This window comes from Vicugna pacos, chromosome 17 (genome assembly GCF_048564905.1).
Source record: "Vicugna pacos chromosome 17, VicPac4, whole genome shotgun sequence".
Classification (NCBI taxonomy): Eukaryota; Metazoa; Chordata; class Mammalia; order Artiodactyla; family Camelidae; genus Vicugna; species Vicugna pacos.
Window position 1 is genome coordinate 49227270 of NC_133003.1, and position 21353 is coordinate 49248622.

The 21353-nt window shown below is 48.1% G+C and overlaps 1 protein-coding gene across 3 annotated transcripts; it reads right to left on the bottom strand.

The window, feature by feature from the left end:
* Positions 1-1039: 1039 nt before the first annotated feature.
* Positions 1040-20847, bottom strand: LHFPL4 (LHFPL tetraspan subfamily member 4). 3 transcript variants are annotated; one of them, XM_031686116.2, is made up of 3 exons: positions 20433-20847; positions 3943-4179; positions 1040-1397 (listed from the first exon to the last, which is right to left on the bottom strand). In XM_031686116.2, exons 1-3 carry the CDS (start codon positions 20836-20838, stop codon positions 1297-1299), a joined length of 744 nt encoding a protein of 247 aa, XP_031541976.2. In that variant the 5' UTR covers positions 20839-20847; the 3' UTR covers positions 1040-1296. The 3 variants fall into 3 exon arrangements, with proteins under 3 accessions (XP_031541976.2, XP_072796923.1, XP_072796922.1); XM_072940822.1 differs by lacking the exons at positions 1040-1397; positions 3943-4179 and adding exons at positions 13762-14067; positions 14157-14288; XM_072940821.1 differs by lacking the exons at positions 1040-1397; positions 3943-4179 and adding exons at positions 13762-14067; positions 14157-14294.
* Positions 20848-21353: the final 506 nt, after the last annotated feature.

The following is a 21353-nucleotide window of genomic DNA, read 5'->3' on the forward strand; positions in this document are numbered from 1 at the left end:
TCAGAAACCCCTGCAGTCTCCTTCCTGTGCTCCCTGCCGGGGGTGGGGAGGAGCTGCCCCACCGTGGGAGGAGAGGGGAGAAGACTCCTCATCTGCTCCCCCCAACACTTCCACGCACACGCACACGCACACACACACACACACACTCGCACACACGCGCTCACACACACTCATGCCTTGGCTCCAAGCATGCCCATCGGGCTGCAGACCCTGGGCAAATCGCAAGGCGAGAGGTGGGCAAGGAGGAAGAAGAAGTGGGGACAAGGTTACAAGGCCTGGGGATGGGGACGGGGTACCCTGTTCAGAGGTGACCTGCAAGTTCAAGTTATGCAGAAAAGTATCAAAGAGGCAAGAGAGTCTCTGCCCTTGGCAGATGCCCGAGGTGGGGGGGCATGAGGAGGGGCAGAGGGGTGATGCATCCCCTAATTCCCCACTCATGGGCCCCTCTCCCCAACCCTGACAACAGGGCCAAGAAGTCTGTGCTGTACAAAACTGGCCGGGGTCAAGGGTCCAGTCACTGGTGAGCCACCTCAGCAGGAGGAAGGCCAAGCCAGCGCAGGCTGTGCTGCTTCCAGCCCCAGCTGCAGCAACCGAGCGCCACACCCAGACAGGAGTCAGAGTGCCTCCTCCCGCCGCCTCCGGGGTCTGGGAGGACAGGCCCCAGTCGGCAGCTGACCGGGAGGCCCCGGGCCTTCTCCCTCAGTGCCCCTCAGACTCCTTTGGGAGAGCTGGGAGCAGGCTGCAGCAGGAGCAGAGATGCCTCGGGGAGGCTGGTGGTACCTGGAGCTCTGTGACGAGGTGGTGGAACCACCATCAGCAAAAAAAAAAAAAAAAAAGTTAGGAAAGAGTCCGGACTGTCCTGGAGTGGGGTCTGTCCTGGAGCCGTGTCTTGGATAAGTTTCTGCAGGAGGCAGGGACCAGGGGAGGTGAGGATGGAGGCAGCAGCCCTCTAGACTGAGGGAGCCTGGGGAACCAGAACCACAGCGCCTCCCTCCCCTGGAGACTGTGGAGGGGCCCCAGGCCAGGCTAGCGGGGGAGGAGGTGGCCGGGGCTGGGGGCCGGCTCCCTTAAGTCAGTTGAGGGAGGTGCAGAGCCAGGCCCTCCCAGGTTCTGCAGGGCCTCCCCCCTCCCCCAGCCTTCATTCCAGTCCCAACCTCTTCAGAGCTTGCAGAAGGGGAGCAGTTGAGAAGTCAGTCCGAGATCTGGATCTTCCCTCAGAGTTTGAATGGAGGGATGAGAGGGCAGGAGACAGGACAAGCTGAGGGCTGGTCGATTCCCAGGCTGCGATCTCGGCCTTCAGGGTCCCTGTGAGTGAGCGACGGGACAGGGGAGGACTCCCCATCCGGAGACATCACCCCCTGGCCGCAACACAGAGCTTACTGTAGAGCCCACAAAATCTGGGAGAGAAAGAGAGAGAATTGGAGAAATTCAGAGGCCACCAGGCACTGGGGCTCCTTCAGCCACTCCTCAGGGCAAAGCTGGGCAGAGGGGTGAGCTGCACAGGTCATGAAATGCAGCCAGGCCTGACGAGCTGGATGGCCTCGCGCCAGTCATTCGACCTCTCTGAGCCCCGATATCATTATCTGTAAAATGGACATAAAAGCCTAGTCCTTCACAGAGCGATTCTGAGGGGTCAAAAAGAAATAATGCCAGCCAAGGGCTTTGCACAGCATGTGGCACATAGTATATGTAGGAAATGATGGCAATTCATATTTTACTTTTGTTCCAGAGGACTTGGGCTCAGACTGAACCGTGACGCTCACTCATTTTGAGCTCCCAGTGAGGGATGGAGATCCCCAGATGCTGAAGGAAGGTAAGCTGGGGCTCCATTACATCACTTTTAACACATTGAGTTGTTGGGGCACTTTAGGGAGGGAGGAGAGGGCTCTGAGTGGGCACACCTCACATGAGTCACATCCCCAAGCCCCCTCAAAAAAAGCTGGATGGCTATCTTAGTCTTGCACCTCTGGAAGCTGCCACCAGAGGGCAGGCCCGGACCGCACACCAAGACCATAGAAACCACCAGGTGTCAGGGTCTCCAGGAACAGGAAGCCCCAGAGAAGGGCAGTTTAGCTGCCCAGCAGCCCAGGAGGGCGGCGAAAAGCTTGGCCCCTGGACTTGGACTTGGGCTCAGATCCTGGCTCCACCACATAGGGGACCTTGGGCAAGTTACTGGACCTCTCCGGACCTTGGCTTTCTCATGTATAAAATGGTGGTCATGATGTCTGCCTGACGGGGAGACGTGAGGAGTGACACTTTTCACTGGGCATTCACCACCTGCCCCTTGACAGGCACAACCCTTCCTTGCAGGACAGCCCTGTAAGGTGGTACTATTCTCACCTCTCTCACTATAGGTAGCGCAGGAAACTGAGGCTCAAGAACGTGAAATCATTTCTTAGCTCAGCCTGCTTCAAACACAGAAAATCTGCCTTCACTGTCCGAGGGTATTCACACCACAGTACTAGAGTACCTCTTGCCAAGTGGGATGATAACCCTCACTACCATTATCCCCACTTTATAGATAAGAGACTCCAAGAGATGAATGTAATTAAAGAAGGGCACTAAACAGAGACCCAGCACATGCTAACAGCACAAGGAAGAGTGAGACTATGAAAACAACGAAATCCGATTTCCCACAGTGGAGAACGTGCACCCAGACAGGCGGGGTGTCTCCCATTTCTCGGGGGCACTGTGGGCCCCTGGGTCAGAGGACCCACCCTCCTTTAGAGAGCGATCTGGCATTATCATTACAATTGTGAGTGTGCAACTCCACTTCTGGAAAGACACCAAGAAAACACTCATGTATAAGAAGGCATGGACAAAGATGTTCACTGTGGCACTGCCAGTAATAGTAAAAACCTGGAAACCTCCCGAGCAGCCCCTGCAAGGAGTGGAGAAGAAACTACAGTTCCTTCGTCTTATGTAATGCTAAGCATTGGATAAAAAGGGCAAAATGGGTCTCCATTAACTGACAAAGGAAGATCTTTAAGATGTGCTCTAGAGTTGAGCACAAAAAGTAATCTCAGAAGAGATTTGTCTCAGATGGCGCATCTCCTAAATTAGCACATCACACTGCCGTGTATTTCATAAAGGATGTACCATGTACATAGATACGTGGATAAGCATCTGATAACAGTGGTTATCCCTGAGGCTGTGGTCTTAGGTGTCAGCTTTTTCTTTATTGTATATTAATGTCTAATTAATACAAATGTTTAATTAATGGTAATTAATATGAAAGTTTATAGGTACTATTCCAAATACAAAGCATACTGTACCAAACATCTGTGGACTCACCATGCAAGAACTTAACTCACCAAGGATTCGTACATACCTACCTGTCCCCCACCTCATACTCCTAGCTGCCCCACTTCCATCCCAACCACAGAGAACTGCCATCTAACCTTCTGTATTGATCATTTCTTTGCTTTAAAAAAAATATATACAACATTATCATAACTGTACAAATATGTTTAAACTATACATAGCATAGAGTTGCTTAGTTTCTGCACTCAATAAAAACATCACTCTGTCTTCTTCTGGAATTCAATTTCTTTCCTCTCTCTCTCAATATTATGTTTCCAGGATGTATGCATTCATTCTGTTATGTATAACTGATGTTCATTCATTTCCACAGTTGTGAACTATTCTATGATGTGAATATGTATCACCATCCTCCTGTCAATGGCCATTTAAGGTTGTTTTTAGTTGTTTTCTCCTGGGTTTATACTCATGGGAGGGTCTGCTGGGTCAGGCGTGCAAATGTTCGGATCTGAGGGATGTAACGCCAAATTGCCTTCAAGGCGCCCAGTCTGCCTGTAGGGTTTCCAGTTTGTGCTTCACTGCCGTGACTTTGAAGGTGCCCCGCCCCGCGAGGAGCCGGCCCCGCCCACACCCGCATCCCCGACCCCGCCGCCAGCCGCCCACCCGGAAGCGCGCACTCGCCTTTGTTCTCCTGCTTGAGCTCCTCCTGCAGCAGGTCTGTTTGCCGGTTGCCCAGCACGAAGGCAAGGAAGGAGAGGATGAGGGCGTTGAGGATGCCGATGATGGCCAGGATGTACGCCCAGCGCACCGAACAGTCCCCCAAGGAGTACTTCCCGGTCTTGGCCCCGCACATGTCCCGGATAGTCTCCGCGTCCCAGCCGTCGGGGAAGATCATGCAGCCCAGCACGAGGCACAGAGCTGCGGGGGCGCCGGGCCGGGCCCACCGCCACGGTCAGGAAGGAAGAGAGAAGGGGATGATTACTACCCAGGGCCTGAGGACCACCAGAAGCCCCCCTCAGCGTGGACCTGGCACTCCGGCTCCGCCCATCAACCTAGGGGCTTGTTAACGACCTCCTATGGATCCAGAAACTCTAGAGTCTGCGATGGCCTCCAGCAGAAACTTTCCAAAACGCAGTGCTTTCGCCCGCCCCCATCAAATCAACTCCTCCTCCAGGAAGCCTTCCTGGAAACACGAGAAAATAGGAAATTACGATCACCACCTCAGCTCCCTTTAGCATCTTTGCCATGCTTACCATCTCCCATCCTCATCATTCTTTATTTTTAATTTTTGTCATTTATTCAACATTTACCGAGCGCCATTTTCCTTTCCTTCAAGTTGCTGGAAACACGATCTCATTCACAGCTGAGCAATGCGCTCAGAGAACAGACTTGGAACAAGAACAATGGGTTTTAAGCTTAGCTCTTTCACTTAGTGTATGACTTGGGGGATGCCGCTTACTTGCGTCTATAGGAGGGAAATCGTAGTACTTACCTCCCAGGGTGGTTGTGAGGGTTAAATGAAGTAATGCTTGTTAAGACACTTAGCACAGCACCAGGTATTCACTCACCCTAGTATCTGTTGAGGGCTTGCTGTGTGCCAGGAACCTGACCAAGCGGGGGGGGGGGGGGGTAGTGGCTAACTTGCTGAGACTCTAGCCTCGTGGAGTTTGCAGTGCCTTAGAGCAAAGTGGTTAATAAGGGAGCTGGGGCTCAAATCTTTGGCTAGGTCTGAGCTAGAGCCAGGTCAGTCACCTTTTGAGCCTCTGTTTCCTCATCTATAAAATGGGAACAATAATAGTATCATCAAGTGGTTGTAAAGATCATAGGAGGCAGCAAATGTAAAGCACTTGGCACAGTAAGCCCCAGATAAATGTTAGCTATTATTACTATTATCAAAACTAGTCATGGGGGGAGGGTTAGCTCAAGGGTTAAGCACATGCTTAACATGCTTGAGGCCTTGGGTTCAATCCCCAGTACCTCCTCTAAAAATAAATAAACCTAATTGCCTCCCCCCAACCAAAATAAAATAATTAAATAATACAATAATAAATAAAATATTAAAAAAATAGTCATAATAAAAAATAATCATACAAATAAGGAAATAATTAGAGGAGGGGTTTGGTTTCAGATGAGAGAAAGTGGGAGAGGGAAAGAGCAGGACAAGAAGAGACTTCACATCGAAATGGGTCTCTGCAGCTTCCCTCCTTGGCACCCACTCCCTCTGAGTTCAGTGACCCACCTCTGCAAACCCCTTGCCCCGGTGATCAGGGCCCTTCCTTGTGGGTGGGACCCAAGTCTGAGCCAATCAGCACATTGCACTCCTCTGGCAACTGTGATTGGCTCAAACAGGGGTAATGCCCCACACAGCCAATTAGAGCCACCCTGGCTCAGTAGGCAACCTCCAGGCTAGGCCTTCCCTCTTGGCACTGTCTGCTAGATTGATGTTATCCTTTTAGTGTCTGACAGTCCACCAGCGACTGGGTTACTGTGTCGGAGACCCGAAGACTTCACAAGGCTCAGATTGGAGCTGGGAGACCCTTGACCCCACGCCAGGCCCACGGGATGCTTGACCTGGGCTTTAGATGACAAGTTGGGGGTGGTGGTCAGTTCTGCCCACTGTCCACGGGGCACATCCTGTCCCTAGGGTAGAAAGGGGACTCTTGGCTTTGCCATCTCCTTCCTTCATCTACTGTACGAGGAAGTGCTCCCCAGGGCCTAGGCTCCTCCCTGATCGCAAGGTGGGGGCCCTCCCTCCCTGGTTCTGCCTCTTCTGGCCTCGACCTCCACCTTCTTACAGGACAGTCCTCCCACACTCCCTCTAGCTTGTGCTCCTCATAATGATATAGGGTGCCAGTGATCACACACACACACACACTTTGGAGCAGGCCCTCCTCCCCTGTCCAGCGCTCGCGTTCTCCAAGACAATTCTCAGCTCCACTGGAAAACACCTCTCACTAAGGGCTGGGAAAGGAGTTAGTGGCATAGGAAATGGCAAATGCAAAAAGCCCTAAGGCAAGAATGAGCTTGGTGAGTTAAAGAACTGAGCAAGTTTGAAGGTGTCTGTTAGACACCCAAATGGATAAGAAACCCAGGGAGAAATCAGGGCTAGAAAGGTAAATGTGGCAGCTGCAGGCATGTAAACCCGTGGGACTGGACGTTATACAAACTGAAGAGAAGGCCCAGGATTGAGCCCAGGGGAGCTCCAGCATTTATGGGATAGGAAGATAGGAGGCGCCTACAAAGTAGGCTTGACCCATGAATCTTTCCATGTACCCCTGACACTTTGCAAGGTCCTCCAGACCCTAGAGAGGAGAGGAGGGTCAAACCTAAGGGACAGGAGAGTAGGAGACAAGGAGTCGACTCAGCCCAGCCCTTCTCATCCTCAAGGCTGGGGGAGCGGGGGAGGTGCACTCCACCTCCCCATCCTCTGGCCCTGGATCTCCAGCTAGAGGCAGGGGTGAAGGAAAGAGCCTAGGAATGGGGAAACCCATCCAGCTCCTCCGCCTCCCCTCCAGGGTATAGTGTTTCCTCTCCCGCCTGGAGCATCCCCGTCTCCATGGAAACCGCGCCAGTATCTTGCGGGTGGTCCTCCTTCCTCCGCAAGCCCTCGCTCAGTGAGGTTTTCTTCCCAGGGCTTTGCGCCTGCACGTTCTCTCAGTCTCTCTGCCTCATCACTTATGTGTCTCTCTAGTCATGTGTCTCCATTTCTTTCTTTTCTCCACCCTTTTCATCTTTTTTTGCCTCCATCTCTTCACACCCCTCCTCCTCTCTCTCCAGCTAGCCTATACCGTGCTCAACCCTCCCTCTTCCCTTTTCTCCTTAGATCTCTCAGCATTTGACATTCATTCTGCACCTCTCTTCTCTCCTCCTTCTCTTGCTTCTCTTCTCTATACCTATCCCTTTGCCCTGTCCTCTTTCCCCTTTCCCTTCATATATTCAGCAAATAAATTCTGAGTGTCCACTATCTGTCAGGCAATGTGCAGGGTACTGGGGACACTGGCAGGCATGATTTCTTGTCCTCAGGAGCAGAGGTGTGTGGAGAGGAATAAAATAAAATCAACACACAAACAGAATATTTATGCATATCAGGGAGTGCTTGAAGGAGATCCAGGATAACAGAGACACTCAGAGAAGGTTGGAGGTGGCGACTCTCTCTCCATCTCTCACTCACTCTGCCTCCTTTGCTCTGCAGTGTTTTAGGTGGTGGCTGTGGGGCCCCAGAGGCTGGTCTGGGAATAGGAAACAACCAGATGTCAAGCAAATGGAGAAAAACCAAAGACACCTTGAGGGACAACCTAGGCCAGGGAAGTGACCAAGAGGCTCAACCATCAGGAGGGGAAATAACTAGAGGTAAGGCACCCTTCAGCATCCCCATTTGCTGGATGAGGAAACCAAGGCTCAGGTCTTTGGAATTCAAGTCTCTTTTGGAAATAATGAGCTAGCTGAAGAACCAGCTGCTGCCAGGCATCGACATGGGTGCAAGGGGCAGGCTAGGGTAGGGTTTCTCCCTCTCAGAGTTTTTAACACTGACCTGGATAATTCTTCATGGTTGGGGGGACTGTCCTGTGCATTGTGGGATATTTAGCCTCACCCCTGGCCTCTACCCACCATCTACAGACACAGTAATTTTAAAAGGTCTCAAGACACTGTCAAATGTCCCCTTGGGGTCAAAGTCATCCCTGGTTGAGAACCACTGGTCTAGGGGAAAGGGTCCTCGGACAGGGCATTGCTGTCCAGTCACTCTACAGTCCACTGACTTCCCAAGCAGCCAGGAGGTGTTGTGAAATTTTTAATATAAATAACGTTAGTATTATTAATAATATAATGTTAATAAATAGTATGAAATTTAATAACATTGTATTAATAATATGATAATATTAACACATAGTATTGAGTTCTTAACTATATGCCAGGGTGCTAAGCTCCTAACATGTGTGATCTCATTTAACCATAAATCTATGAGGTGGGAAAAATGATCATCCCCACTTTACAGACGTGGAAACTGAGGCTCAGAGGAACTAAGTATTGTATCCACTCAAACAGCTAGTAAGTGGTGGGATCTGTACTCAAACCCAGACAGGTCTTAATCTTTTTCTTTGAATAGACTCACTTTTTAACTGAGAGGCATTTACTTAAAAAGTAAGCTTTATGTCACTATCAAAGACAGCTTTATATCAGTACCATCGACAGGAGGAAACTATAGACATAAGTGTCATGGAACCAAAACATTGTTCTTAGGTTCTAGCTAGCTACTTTCACCTGCCAAAAGCTCTGGGTCCGAGGGGAAGTTAAAGACACAGTAGCGCCAAACTGAGACTTTCTCTTTGAAGTTGTGAAACACTGCCTACCTTGTACTGGAGGGGAAGGTCAACTCCACTCTTAGGCAAAGTCAGTTTACCATCTGGGCCTCAGTTTCTTCATCTGGGCAATGGAGGTCATGACATAGGCCCTACTTCAGGACTTCAGGAGTCACCAAACCAGCTCTGGACTGCCTAACTCTTGAGTATGTATTTTACATAAGAGACTAGAACCTGTATCATTAAACCAAAATTATTTTGGATTTTCCTATCATGTGCAGCCAAACCTGGCGCTATCTGATATATTATTCCTTTTGAATTTTATGCTATGTGTATGTACTGGGAAAAAAAAACATTTGTATGTCCTTTGGCAAATCACATCACTTCTCTGAACCAAAGTTTTATCATCACAGAAACGGTGATACCTAGTTCTCAAGCCTAGGCAGTAGACTTGTCACCATCGTCACAGTAACAGTGGTGCACCCCACTGTCGGGTGGACACACTGCAAAGCACATCCCCTCTGCTTGGAGAACAGCACGGCAGTACCCGTAAAAGTCACAAAGGCACTTATCCCTTGACTCAGAAATCTATTCTGTGGCTAAACCGGTGCACACACACAAAGGATGGATACAAGGTGTTCACCATCTTTATAACAAAGGACTAAAATGTCTATTAAAAGGGAACCAACTAAAGTACGGGGCATCTGTGCTATGGAATACTTCAAAGCCATTAAAATAAATGGGGTACAGTTGTATCTGTTGTCATGGAAAATCTTCTAAGGTAGATTAAGAAATTAAAAAATTAGAGGAAATCATAATTTTTTAAAAATCACATGTGTAGTCGGCATTTTCTATGTGCCAGGCACTGTTCTAACTGCTTTATCTGTATTAACTTATCCCCATTTCAGACAAAGAAACAGGCCCAGAAAGGTTAAGTGATGTACCCAAGGCCACACAGCGGGGAGTCAGATCCATCCTGCCTGGGGCCATAGCCACACCCTGAACCACCTCTCGTCTGACATAATAATCAGGTAAAAAGCCCAAACTTTATCCCTCTTATTTCAAAAAAGTAGGAGGTGCTCTATGCCTACAATGGGAAGTTATTCAACCTTAAAAAGGAAGGAAATTCTGACACAGGAGACAACAGGGAGGAATCTTGAGGACATTATGCTGAATTAAATGAGCCAGTCACAAAAGGCCAAACATTGTATGATTCCACTTATATGAGGAACCCAGAACAGTCAGATTCCTAGAGGCAGAAAGTAGAATGCTGGTTGTCAGGGACTAGGGGAGGAGAGAGGGGAAGTTAGTGCTGGATGGGGACAGAGTTTCAGTTCTGCAAGTTGGAAAGAGTTGTGAGGCTGGATGGTGATGATGGTTGCACAACAGCGTGAATGTACTTAATGGCACAGAAGTAGACACCTAAGAATGGTTCAAATGGTAAATTTTATGTTATGTGTATTTTTTTTCCAGAATGTGTTATGTGTATTTTACCATGAAAAAAAGAGAGGAAGAAATGAAGGAAGGGAGAGCGGGAGGAAGGGAGGAAAGGAGGAAGCGAGGAAGTGGAACACAGAAAATGGCATGATGTGTCTTCCTCATGGATGTGCACATAAGTGGGCAGAAAAATATCAGGAAAAATAGAAATTAAGTTTATAACAATGGGGCCTCTGGGCAGGGAGGGGGTGAGGACTTTAGCCTGTTTGTAATAGTTCAGCTTTTCACGGAGTGAATATTTTCAGATATTACTCATGAAATTTAAAAAAACACTATTTACGGGGGAGGGCATTAGCTCAGTGGTAGAGTGCGTGCTTAGCATGCACGCGGTCCTGGGTTCAGTCCCAGTACCTCTGTTAAATAAAGAATAATAATAATAAATAAATAAGCCTAATTACCTCCCCCTCAAAACAAACAAACAAAATAAATAATTTAACGTACTGTTTGTTCAAAGAATACACATATATGCATATATAAGCTTGCATATCTATAAACATTTCTGGAAGGAAACAGAAGCACCTTAATGATGGTATCTCTGAGACACGGCCCAGGTGACAGAGGAAAGGAGGGGACACAGTTTTGCTTCTATGCCCCCCTGTACTGTTGAAAGTGTTTAACATTTGCATATATTACTTTTAAAATAAGAACAATATTATTATGTCCAATCCTTTTCCAGCTATGTCTGGCCATGAAATCCTCTTACACTTTAAGAAAAAAATTAAGAAACCAAGGGAAAGTTAAAAGGAAAAACAATACTTGAGTTTAGGGAATAAACCAGGACAAGACTAAGACGTGGTGAAGAACTAGTAAGAAAACATACTATACTCTAATGTTTGTTTTGTTTAACACTTTTGCTATAAATGTGCCTTGATACAAAGATTTTTAATGATGCATTCATGCTTAGCTATTTTAATAGAGTTTCATTATGATACCATAACACTATCCTTGTCAAGGGACATCCGCTGAGCTGGTCACTCCCAGAGGGAGGCCTTTGTTTATGCTCAGCTGTTCCCTCCATGCCTGACACACCGCAGCTGCTACTCATTACTAGAGGGTCAGATTGGATGTCCCCAGGGCTTTCTGTCCCTGAGAAGACTCCGAAGAGGCTTGCTATGGTCTGACCTATGTCCCCACAAAATGCATATTTTGAAGCCCAATCTCCAATGTGATGGTATTTGGAGAAGGGCCTTGAGAAGGTAGTTAGGGTTAGATGAGGTCATGAGGATGGGGCTCCCATGATAGGATTAGTGTCCTTATAAGAAGGGACACCAGAGAGCTCCCTTCCTCCCTACACCTCCCAGGCGAGGACACAGCAAGAAGGCAGCCATCTGCAAGCCACGAAGAGGACTCTGACCAGAGCCACACCATGCCAGAAGCTAGATCTTGCATTTCCAGTTTCCTGAACTATGAGAAAATAAATGTCCACTGTGTAAGGCACCCAGTCCACAGTATTTAGTTATGGCAGCTACGTGCAACAACTTGGATGCATCCTACTTAGAAAAAGTGTGATTCCATTTCTAGAACTTTCACGCTGATAACCCTTGGTTACTTCTCAGGAGGAGACTGAGGGGCTGGAGGACAGGGGAGAAGGGAGAACTTGCACTGTTAACCTGCTGCACCTTTTGAACTTGGGACCAAGTGAGTACATTACCTCCCGAAACCATAAGGTAGGTGGGAGTTGACCGCTAGTAAGTGACTGTGGCCAGAGATTTTCACACACTTGGAATGAAATAATTAAAGCAACAAAGAATCACAATGCACAAGCCAAATGGAACTCACAGAAATAATGTACTGATCACAAAAACATAAAACACGAAAATCTCTAAACCCCTTTTGACTGAGCTGGCCAATTTCTGGGAATTTACGCTCAGAAAGTGCTCAAGGATCTGCCTGAAGATTTAGCTACAAGGATGTCTATCACGTCATCACTTACAAGAGAGAAAAGACAAGAAAGAAGAAAAAGATGAGGAGGAGAAGGAAGGAGGAGAGGGAGAAATAATAAAGGATGGAAGAAAGAAAGAAAAAAGCAAAAAAGCAACTAATTCTCCAACAGTCTGGGAATTTTCTTTCATATTGTGGAATTCTACTCAGCTATTAAAATTATACTGAGGAAGATTTAATGATACAGAAAATACTCAAGATATGCTAGGTTTCAAAAGGCTATAAAAACTAACGTACAAGATAATTTCATTGTGGGAAAAATACTTCGATAGTTATAGCAAATAGTCATATAAAGTTTACCACACCAGGCACAGGATTTGCACACATTACTGCATTTAATCCCCACAACACTCTGTGGAGTAGATGCTGTTACTATTTTGTTTTTACAGTTGAAGATACTGAGGCACAGAGAGGCTAGCCAAGTTACCCACGGTCACACAGCTGGTAAACAACAGAAACAGGATTTGGACCCAGGCACTCTAGCTCCAGAGGCTGCTCATAACCAGTCCTCTATACTGTTATGAGTGCAGACCAACAGTTAAGAATGACTGTTTCAAAAATTAAGAAAAAGGATGACTGTTTCTAGGAGAGGGAGATTATGGATGCAATCTTGCTCATCTGTATTCTCCAGTTCCCATTCAGAGAACAATGATAATTTCCCAAAGCAATAAAAGTCTTAGAAAGGTGAGAGGCACCAGGCAGTAACAGAGCACAGAACGCACGAACGGCTGCTGTTTCCCCTCCGAGTCCCTCCCTCACGTTTGCAAAGGGTTTTCTAGAAAGGACCAGGCTGAGAAGCCGGGACAAGGATTTGTGTCAGTGTTGGGACCGCAGCTTTCCAAGGGTACACACCACCAGGCCCGGCGCGCTGGGGGCTGCCGGGAGAACAGTCGGACAGAGAGAGCCCCCGACCCGAGAAGGAGGTTGTTCACAAGCCCCTCGCACCGGCTCCATCCTGCTCCCCAGGGCAGGGCTTATGTACAAGGGAGACCGAACCTCTCCCAACAGTCAACTGACCCACTGGATCTAAAGATCCGGGCCCAGTCTTAGTGCCTCCATCAACTGGGGGGCTCGGGTGGGGGACTCCAGTGTTTGGGCTCCTCGCGCCCCATCCAGCACCCAGATGCTCACAGGCCCTTTCCCTTCCCTCCCTCTCCACATCCAATCCATTTGCGAGGCTGGCTGACTTGACCTCTAAAAAATATCTAGGCCTGACCTCTTTTCTCCATCTCTGCTGCCGCCATCTGGCCAAGCTGCCATGATCTCCTTCCCAGATGACCGCAGGGGCCTAACTAGTTTCTCTGCTCTCATCCTCACCCCATCATCATCTGTTCTCCACTCAGTGTCCGGAGGGAGTTTTCAAAAACAGGCGGTGCCAGTGCCCTGCTCGGCACCCTTCGAAAGCTCCCCGCTCTGCTTAGGATAAGCCTCAACGCCTGGTCCTGGCCAAAGAGGCCCCCAGCTCGCCCCGCCTCACCCTGCCGAGCCATCCGGTCTCTCGCTCCCTACATGCCAGCCATGCTGGGCCTCCTTTCTGTCTCTTAAGAACATTCCAAGTTCAGCCCCCTGGAGACCTTTGCACTAACGATTCCTTCTCCCTGGGACCCTTCCTCCAAGTCATTCAGTCCCCAGCCTGTGGTTCCTGGTTAGTAGGGGGACTGTTAGGAACACAAATAATCATATCTGGAGTCACAGATGCTGTTACGGAGAGATGGGACACCCATCACTTTGTGTGGTAATTGGGAACCATATTTATTCCACGGCCTCTGGGCCCAGCCTGCACAGAGCCCACACCTTTGAGTTTGCGGCCCACTGCATCCCCCATTGCCCTGGCTCTGCCACTCTCATCTCCAGGGCTTGGTAGAAGCCTCCGGACACCCTCCCCACAACCTGTCTGACTCCTCCTGTCTGGACCAGGCCTGTCCAGGTGGCTCCAGCCCTTCCCTGTCCCCTCTGGCTCCTCCAGGCAGCTGTCCTTTCTCAAGGCCGTTCTTCTCAGTTTCTGGGTCGCTAATTTGAGCAGCTGCTCCGGCTTCTCTCGCCAAGCCTCCTTTTCGGGCTCCTCCTCCACCTGCATCATAAAGGTTGGTGTTTCTAGGCTGTTTCCTCTTTTCCCTCCACACACTCTCCCCGGGCAATTTCACCCACACTCAGACTCACATCTACATCTCCAGCCGAGACCTCTCTCCTCCGCTCCAGGCCCGAAGAGCCAACAGCTTGGTGGATGCTTCCTCTTGCACGTCTCATAGGGTCCACGAGCTCGGCATTTCCCAGGCTGACTGGCTGTCCCTGCTGTGACTTTTGGGAATGTCACTCCAGAGACCCAATTGCCCAAGGAGGGGTGGTGGAGTCACCTGCATGACTTGCCTCTCCTTACCCCCAGCACACCAACTGGTCTCCGAAAGAGGTCCCCAGTTTTCTCCCCTAGCCTCCGTCCCTCTCACCCGGACACACCACTGCCTCCCCCGGGCTCCTTGTCTCCCATCAAGACTCCATCTGGTCCATTTCCTTGGCAGCTGCCCAACTCATCTTTCTAAACCCACATCTGGCCATGGTCCCTCCCATGCCTAAAAATGACTGCCCATCACCTAGGGATAAGACCCAAATTCCAAAGCCCAATTTTCAAAGCTCCCCAGAAGCCAGCCCTCCCTGCTCTTCCAGGCGTATCTCCCAATTCTCCCCACTTTTCAACCTTTCCCCCCTTGTTGTGGCAAAGACCATGGAATGTCGGAGTCAAAGGGTTTTGATGCAAGTCACACAATAGCTAATAACCACTGCTCACAGTTATTGAGGGTTCCCTTTGGCCAGGGTCTGTCCACATATTCAAAATCCATCCTTCAGCAGCTCCATGTGGTAGCTACTGACTATTATAGTCCTGATTTTATATAGGAGGAAACTGAGACCCTGGACTTGCATGACACTTCCTAAGAACACCACACTCAGGATTCAGATTCAGGTCGTCTGACCACTGAATCTGCTGCCTCCAAAGGAGTGGGTGGTGGAGCAAGGACTTAAATCAGCGCTCGCCGTTCATTCATTCAATAGGCACTTAGTAAACACTTACTATGTGCCAGGCACAGACCCCTAACCCAGGGCTCTCATTATATCATCCAACTGCTCTGGGATTACTTTATCCTTATACTTACATATATGTTAAATTGTTTATATGCAACATTATCCACTGAAATATTGTCATAGCAAGATATTGTAAACAACTTTAAAAGTGATTACATAAATGATGGCACAACTATACAAAAGTGTATTGTGCAGCTCTTAAGAAGAAAGTAGCTCCTTCTATACTGATTTGGAACAATCTCCAAGACGTGTTGTTGAATTTAAAAAGCAAGACAAACCAAGTGTTTAGTATGCTACCATGTGTGGTGGTTTTTAAATACGTCCACAATTTTTAAAATACACTTCCTTTCAAGAGGAGGAGCTGAATTCTCCTCCCCTTGAGTGTGGGCTGGATTTAGTAACTCACTTCTAACAATAGAGAGTGCCAGAAGTGGTCGTGTATGATGTCTGAGGTTAGGACAGAAAAGGCCGTGTGTTACGACAGAGGAAGCAAAAATACACAATGGAGAAAAGACAGTCTCTTCAGCAAGTGGTGCTGGGAAAGCTGGACAGCCTCATGTAAATCAATGAAATTAGAACACTCCCTCACACCACATACAAAAATAAACTCAAAATGGTTTAAAAACCTAAATATAAGACCTGACAGCACAAAACTCCTAGAAGAGAACAAAGGCAAAACATTCTCTGAAATAAATCGTAGCAATATTTTCTTAGATCAGTCTCCTAAGGCAAAAGAAATGAAAGCGAAAATAAACAAATGAGACCTAATCAAACTTAAAAGGTTTTGCACAGCAAAGGAAACCATAAACAAAACAAAAAGACAACCTATAGACTGGGAGAAAACATTTGCAAATAATGCGACTGACAAGGGGTTAATTTCCAAAATATACACACAACCCATACAACTCAAAATCAAAAAACAAACAAACAAAAAAAACCCCAAAACAACCCAATCAAAACACAACAGGCTATTTCCCACCTCCATGCCTTCGATCATACTGTCTCTTCTGCCCAGTTCCCCTTCTCCTTCCTTCCCATCCTCGAAGACAGCTCAAATGCTGTTACTTTCTGGAAGATATCCCTGGCTGTCCTTAACGTGTCAGAAGTCCTGTGTGTGCCCCAGAATACCCTTGCGTGACTGAATCATTTCATGTGTCATTCCCTGCTGTGATGATTGGATTTCTTCCTTGCCTCTCCCATGAGATTATGAGCTTCCTGGGAGCGAGGATTCTTACCCAGGATTCCCTGAGCCTCGCACAGTGCCTGAGACACAGAGGAGGCCATCAGTAAAGGACTGATGTGGGAGAGGAAGGAAGGAGATAGGGAGAGAGGGAGCAAGGCAGAAGACAAAAGAAGGGAAGGAGGGAAGGAAAGTGGATGGCAGGAAAGAAGGAAGGGAGAGTTGTGGGACAAAGAAATTGAAGGAGGGTTGGAGGAAGGGAGGAAAGAAATTCCCCCAGTGTGCTTGGTACTTCAGGGACTGCTGTGAGGATTCAGTAACAGTATGCAGGTAACTGTCCAGTACATGGTCAAGCATATAGTAAAAGTTCAGACAATGTTAACTGCTTTTTCCCTGATTAATAACAGTGGTAGTAGCTTCAAACTGCCTTTGATTAAAGTCCAAATTCCTTGACCCAGTATTCAGAGCCCTGCACACTTCCTGGCCTCTCCCCCTGCTGCTCCCCTAAGTGGATGCCACACTCAGGGCAGATATGGCTTTCTCACCTAGGAGTCTCTGGCCACGATCTTCCTCTCCATCAGAATGCTCTCTCACATCTCACACCAGTCCACACCCTGCCTGCCCCACTCAAGCTTCACTTCCTGACTAAGCCAGCAGCCTCCTCGAATGCCCTGGGGTTTCCACAGCACTTAGGGCCGAGCGCATATTTGTGCCCACACTGTCCAAAGTGGGGCTTCTGTCAGCACCTCTCACCTACAGGACCCTTCTTGCAGGGGTCACATCTGATTTCCCCCTGCGGGAATTTATCTTTTTCCCCTATCAGTCCACATGTTCCAGGAATGGGCATGTGGCTGAGGCCTTAGACAAAGTCACACTGATTAATTAAGAGGTAAACACTTGACCAAAACTGAGCAAATCAGAATCAGCTCTGGAACTTTGGCTGGAACACATTGAGTAACAGGTGTTCTTTTTTCTGTAGGCATTGTTAAACTGAAGCGATGAAGATTCAGAGCTGTTGGTAGCCTTACTTGTCACTTTCAAGAGAGAAGTGGACTTAAAAATGAGCCAACACAGAGGAACCAAGAAATGGAGAGAAGTTTATTCTTTCTCTCCTTTCTTTCTTTCTCCTTTTTTTTTCTTTTTTTCTTTTTTTTTTTTTTTTGGTGGGGGAAGTAATTAGGTTTATTTATTTGTTTTTTAATAGAAGTACTGGGAATTGAATGCAGGACCTTGTGCATGCTAAGCACACACTCTACCACTGGGCTATACCCTCCCCTATTTTTAATGACATTTAATGGAACCTCTGGATCTATCTGTGCCTGAAGCCAATGCTCTTGACTCTTAATTTATGTGAGCCAAAAACACTACCCTCTTTACTTTATTTCAGTTTATTTAAGCCAGCTGGAGTTGAGTTTCTGTCTCTTTTTACTGAAAGACTGCTGATCAATTTAGTGATTCAACTAGACTGTAAGCTTCCTGAGAGCAGGGATTGTATTTTATAGACCTAAGAGCCTTGGGGGCAGGGGTGATCCCAGTATTGCAACACTTAACAGAGGGATGATCAAAGAGCCCATGAGAAATAAACAAAGGAATAAGTATTTCTTTATATTTTCCCAATGGCCCAGTGCTGTGCACTCAGAAGACTCTAAAATACTTGAATAAAAGTTCACTTGAGTCGGGAGAAGATGTAGCTCAAGTGGTAGGGCACATGCTTAGCATGCAAGAGGTCCTGGGTTCAATCCCCAGTACCTCCTCCAAAATTAAATGAATAAATAAACCCAATTACCCTCCCCCCGCAAAGTTCACTTGAACAAGAACCACACAACAAGCACTCTAATTCTTATCTGATACCGACAGGACCCTTTGCTTCTCTACAGTTCCTCTGAGGATGTCTAATTTCTCACTTTCTGAATGGAATGTTCTTGGTAAAAGAGTTGTTCTAGGAACCACACATAGCTGATAGAAATACTTAAAATCCACTAATCTAACTGATTAGTCCCCCATTGTACAGATGAGAAACCTGAGGTTTAAGCTAAAAACAACTGCTTAACACTGCTTGGTAAGTCACATCCAGTCAGCTAAGACCCCATATTCCATGACTTGGTGTCCACTGCTCTGGCCTCTGCCCTAGTGCCACTTTATTAAGCAAAATGAATCAGTTACTTACCCAGAGAACTCAGATATCTCTAAAGTGGTATAAAATGACCTGCTCAACTCTGATAACCACCCTCAGGAGTGAGGCAATAACACAAGGGAGAGTGCACTGGGCCAGGAGTCAAGACTAATTTACTTTATTACTGGCTCTGTGACTTTGGGTAAGAACGTCACTTCTCTAGGCTCAGTTTCCATTCTCTAAAATGGGAGCAGCGGAAAGCAGGATTTGAAGGAGTTGATTTCTAAGATCCCTGAAATCCTATATTTACATGGTGGTTGCTGGACAGTTCATTAAACCCCCAAGATTAAACCGACATGGATTACAGAAAATTGGAAGGTCAAGAGGTCAGCAACCCATCTGCAGACTACAAATTCAGGTTGAGGAAATGGACATTCCAGCTGAGCATATATGCTTTCCAGCTTGCCTTTTAAGAGCAGAATGCAAATATATAAAATTGCCTCCTAGATATCAATAAATACAGAGATTCCCCCCACATCCTATAATTCTCCTTTCTCGCCTTCTTCAAAAACCGTAAAAGATCCCCATCTATATTGACTGGAGTGAGATGAATTTAAAACAACCCCACTAGAATGTCCACAATGAATAAATGCTGCCTCCTCAAGGTAGTCCCTTTGGGGAATTTGGGCAATTATTCCAAAGGGGCAGTAATTCCTCCCCACATTTGTAAAAGTCCTCTTGGGGAAGCAAATCAGCCTCATGATTTTGCCTTCACACGCTGGCTTTCATCTCCAATGACAATTCTCAATTTGATCTGATTACCCATTGTGTTTTATACACTTGGCCATTTCTAAAAATCCTATTCCTCTTTTAAAAGATGGAAGGTTCCCCTCAAAGATGATGTTCAAGAGAAAATACCCCACAATCCAAAAGACAATTCCATACAATGTTTTGAGCTGTGGAATCATCAGCAATTGATATAACACCTTCTCCAGGAGGTCTGTTTTGAAGGGGCTGACACTTGTTGAATGTCCCGAGGTGCTCATTTTTTAAAACCATCTCTGCTGCACAATCATCACATTTTCCTTTCTCTTTCTCAAGAGCCCTGGAGGGCTCGAAACTTTTTCCTTCACCAGACTTCATCATTCTTCTTCCATCCCTGCCATCCTCTGGCCCCACTTTGCACAGACCAACTCTCTTCCCTGCCTGCAATTAGGCAACTGCCCAAGTTGCTGAATCTTCAAAATCTGTCTTTGATCGAAAGGTAGGCGGGGATGGGGGACTCTAATGGATCCTGGAAAACTGTCTCAGCAGTTCTTATTCCCCAAATGCCCTCTCTTAGGGCAAGGAGTCTGTCTTAGCCAAACATTTCAGAGGGTCCCAGGGACACATTGCCATTGGGCATAGTACCAGAATCCTTCCTGCATTGGGTGGGGGTGGGGAGCTGGAGACCTGCCCTCCAGAGACCCATGTTGCCAGGTGTTGTCCACCACCTATATTTCAAACACTGGATAGACACTATAGACAACCCACTCCCATCTTATCACAGCATTTCATAGCTTACAAGTTACTCTTTCATAAGTTCTTGATCCCCTCTCCACCGTTTTACAGATGAGGAAACTGAGCCTCAGAGAAGTAAAGTGAAACAATCAAGTTGACAATGTTAGCAAGTTAAAATCAGAGCTCTTGATTCCACATCTCATGCTTTTTTCAATGCAACAGAAATTGCTCACACCTAGAGTAACTCCTCATTCAAATAACTATTTCCCCTAAGACACTCAACAGAGACTCTCAGAGACCCTCAGAAACTCAAACATAATGCTAACTCATCAGTAAATGCAGTCTGCCCATATCCAAGCAAAGACCCAGTTCTAAAGCTTTGCCCCCTGTCTCAAGATGTCTCTCTCATAAGATCCCCTCCCCAGTGGCTTCTTAGAGTCAGCAAAGGAGGTGTGTCTTTAGACAGAGGAACAGAATCTTTCTCTGATTCCTCCAACAAGGGGTCCTGAAAGTAAGGAGCTCTGTCCCTGGAGTCTGTCTAGGAGTCCCGCCCCCGGCCCTCCCCTACCTGCCAAGAGCTGCATCCAGGCGCAGATCTTGTAGACCGTGGCCGTGTTGCAGAAGAAGAAAAGCGCAAAGCAGGTGATGCAGCCGAGGATCAGCACCATGGAGAGCAGCACGAAGAAGGCGGCCGCCTTGAAGGCGCCGGACGGGATGGTGCTGAAGTCGGTGAACGAGCCGCGGCAGGTGAGCTCGCGGCCCGCCAGCCCGCTGCCCACACAGTAGTGGAAGAGGCCGAAGTAGCCAGGCTTGGGGGTGCTCACGCTGTCGCCCACCCAGTAGGGCTGGATGAAGACCACCACGTTGATGATGGCGAAGCAGATGGTGAAGATGGCCCATAGCACGCCGATGGCCCGCGAGTTCCGCATGTAGTGCTCGTGGTAGAGCTTGGAGGCCTCCTGCGAGGGCAGCATGGTGCCCGGGGGCGGGGCCGGCGGCGCGACTGGCGGGGGCCGCCGGCCCGGGACCGACCGCCGGGTTGCCGGGCGGGAGCTGGGGACGCACGCGAGAAGCGGCCCTGAGCCAAGGGACCCGCGAGGGCGGGGCCTGAGGCGGAGCTGAGGGGACCAGAGGGCTGGTATGGAAGAGCTAGGAGGGTGTCATGAGAGTACTGGGGGGGGGGGGGTGCTGGCAAAGATCTCCAATGGGGGTACCTAGGAAGGGGCCATGTGAAAGTTGGGGGGCTGGGATAAGGGCGCTGGATGAGAATGTGGGAGCTGAAAGTGGGGTGGGCGCTAGAAAGTGGTTATGGTGGAGTTGGGGAGTGGGCTTAGGGGCTGGTACTGGCGTTGTAAGAGGGGACCATGGGGAGACGGAATGGAGGATGGAGACCGGTGCTGGAGCATCAGCGGAGGGGCTTTGTGGAGAGGTAGGAAGGGAATCTGGGGGCTGGCATTACGGGTAAAAGGAGGTCTGGTACTGGGTGTCT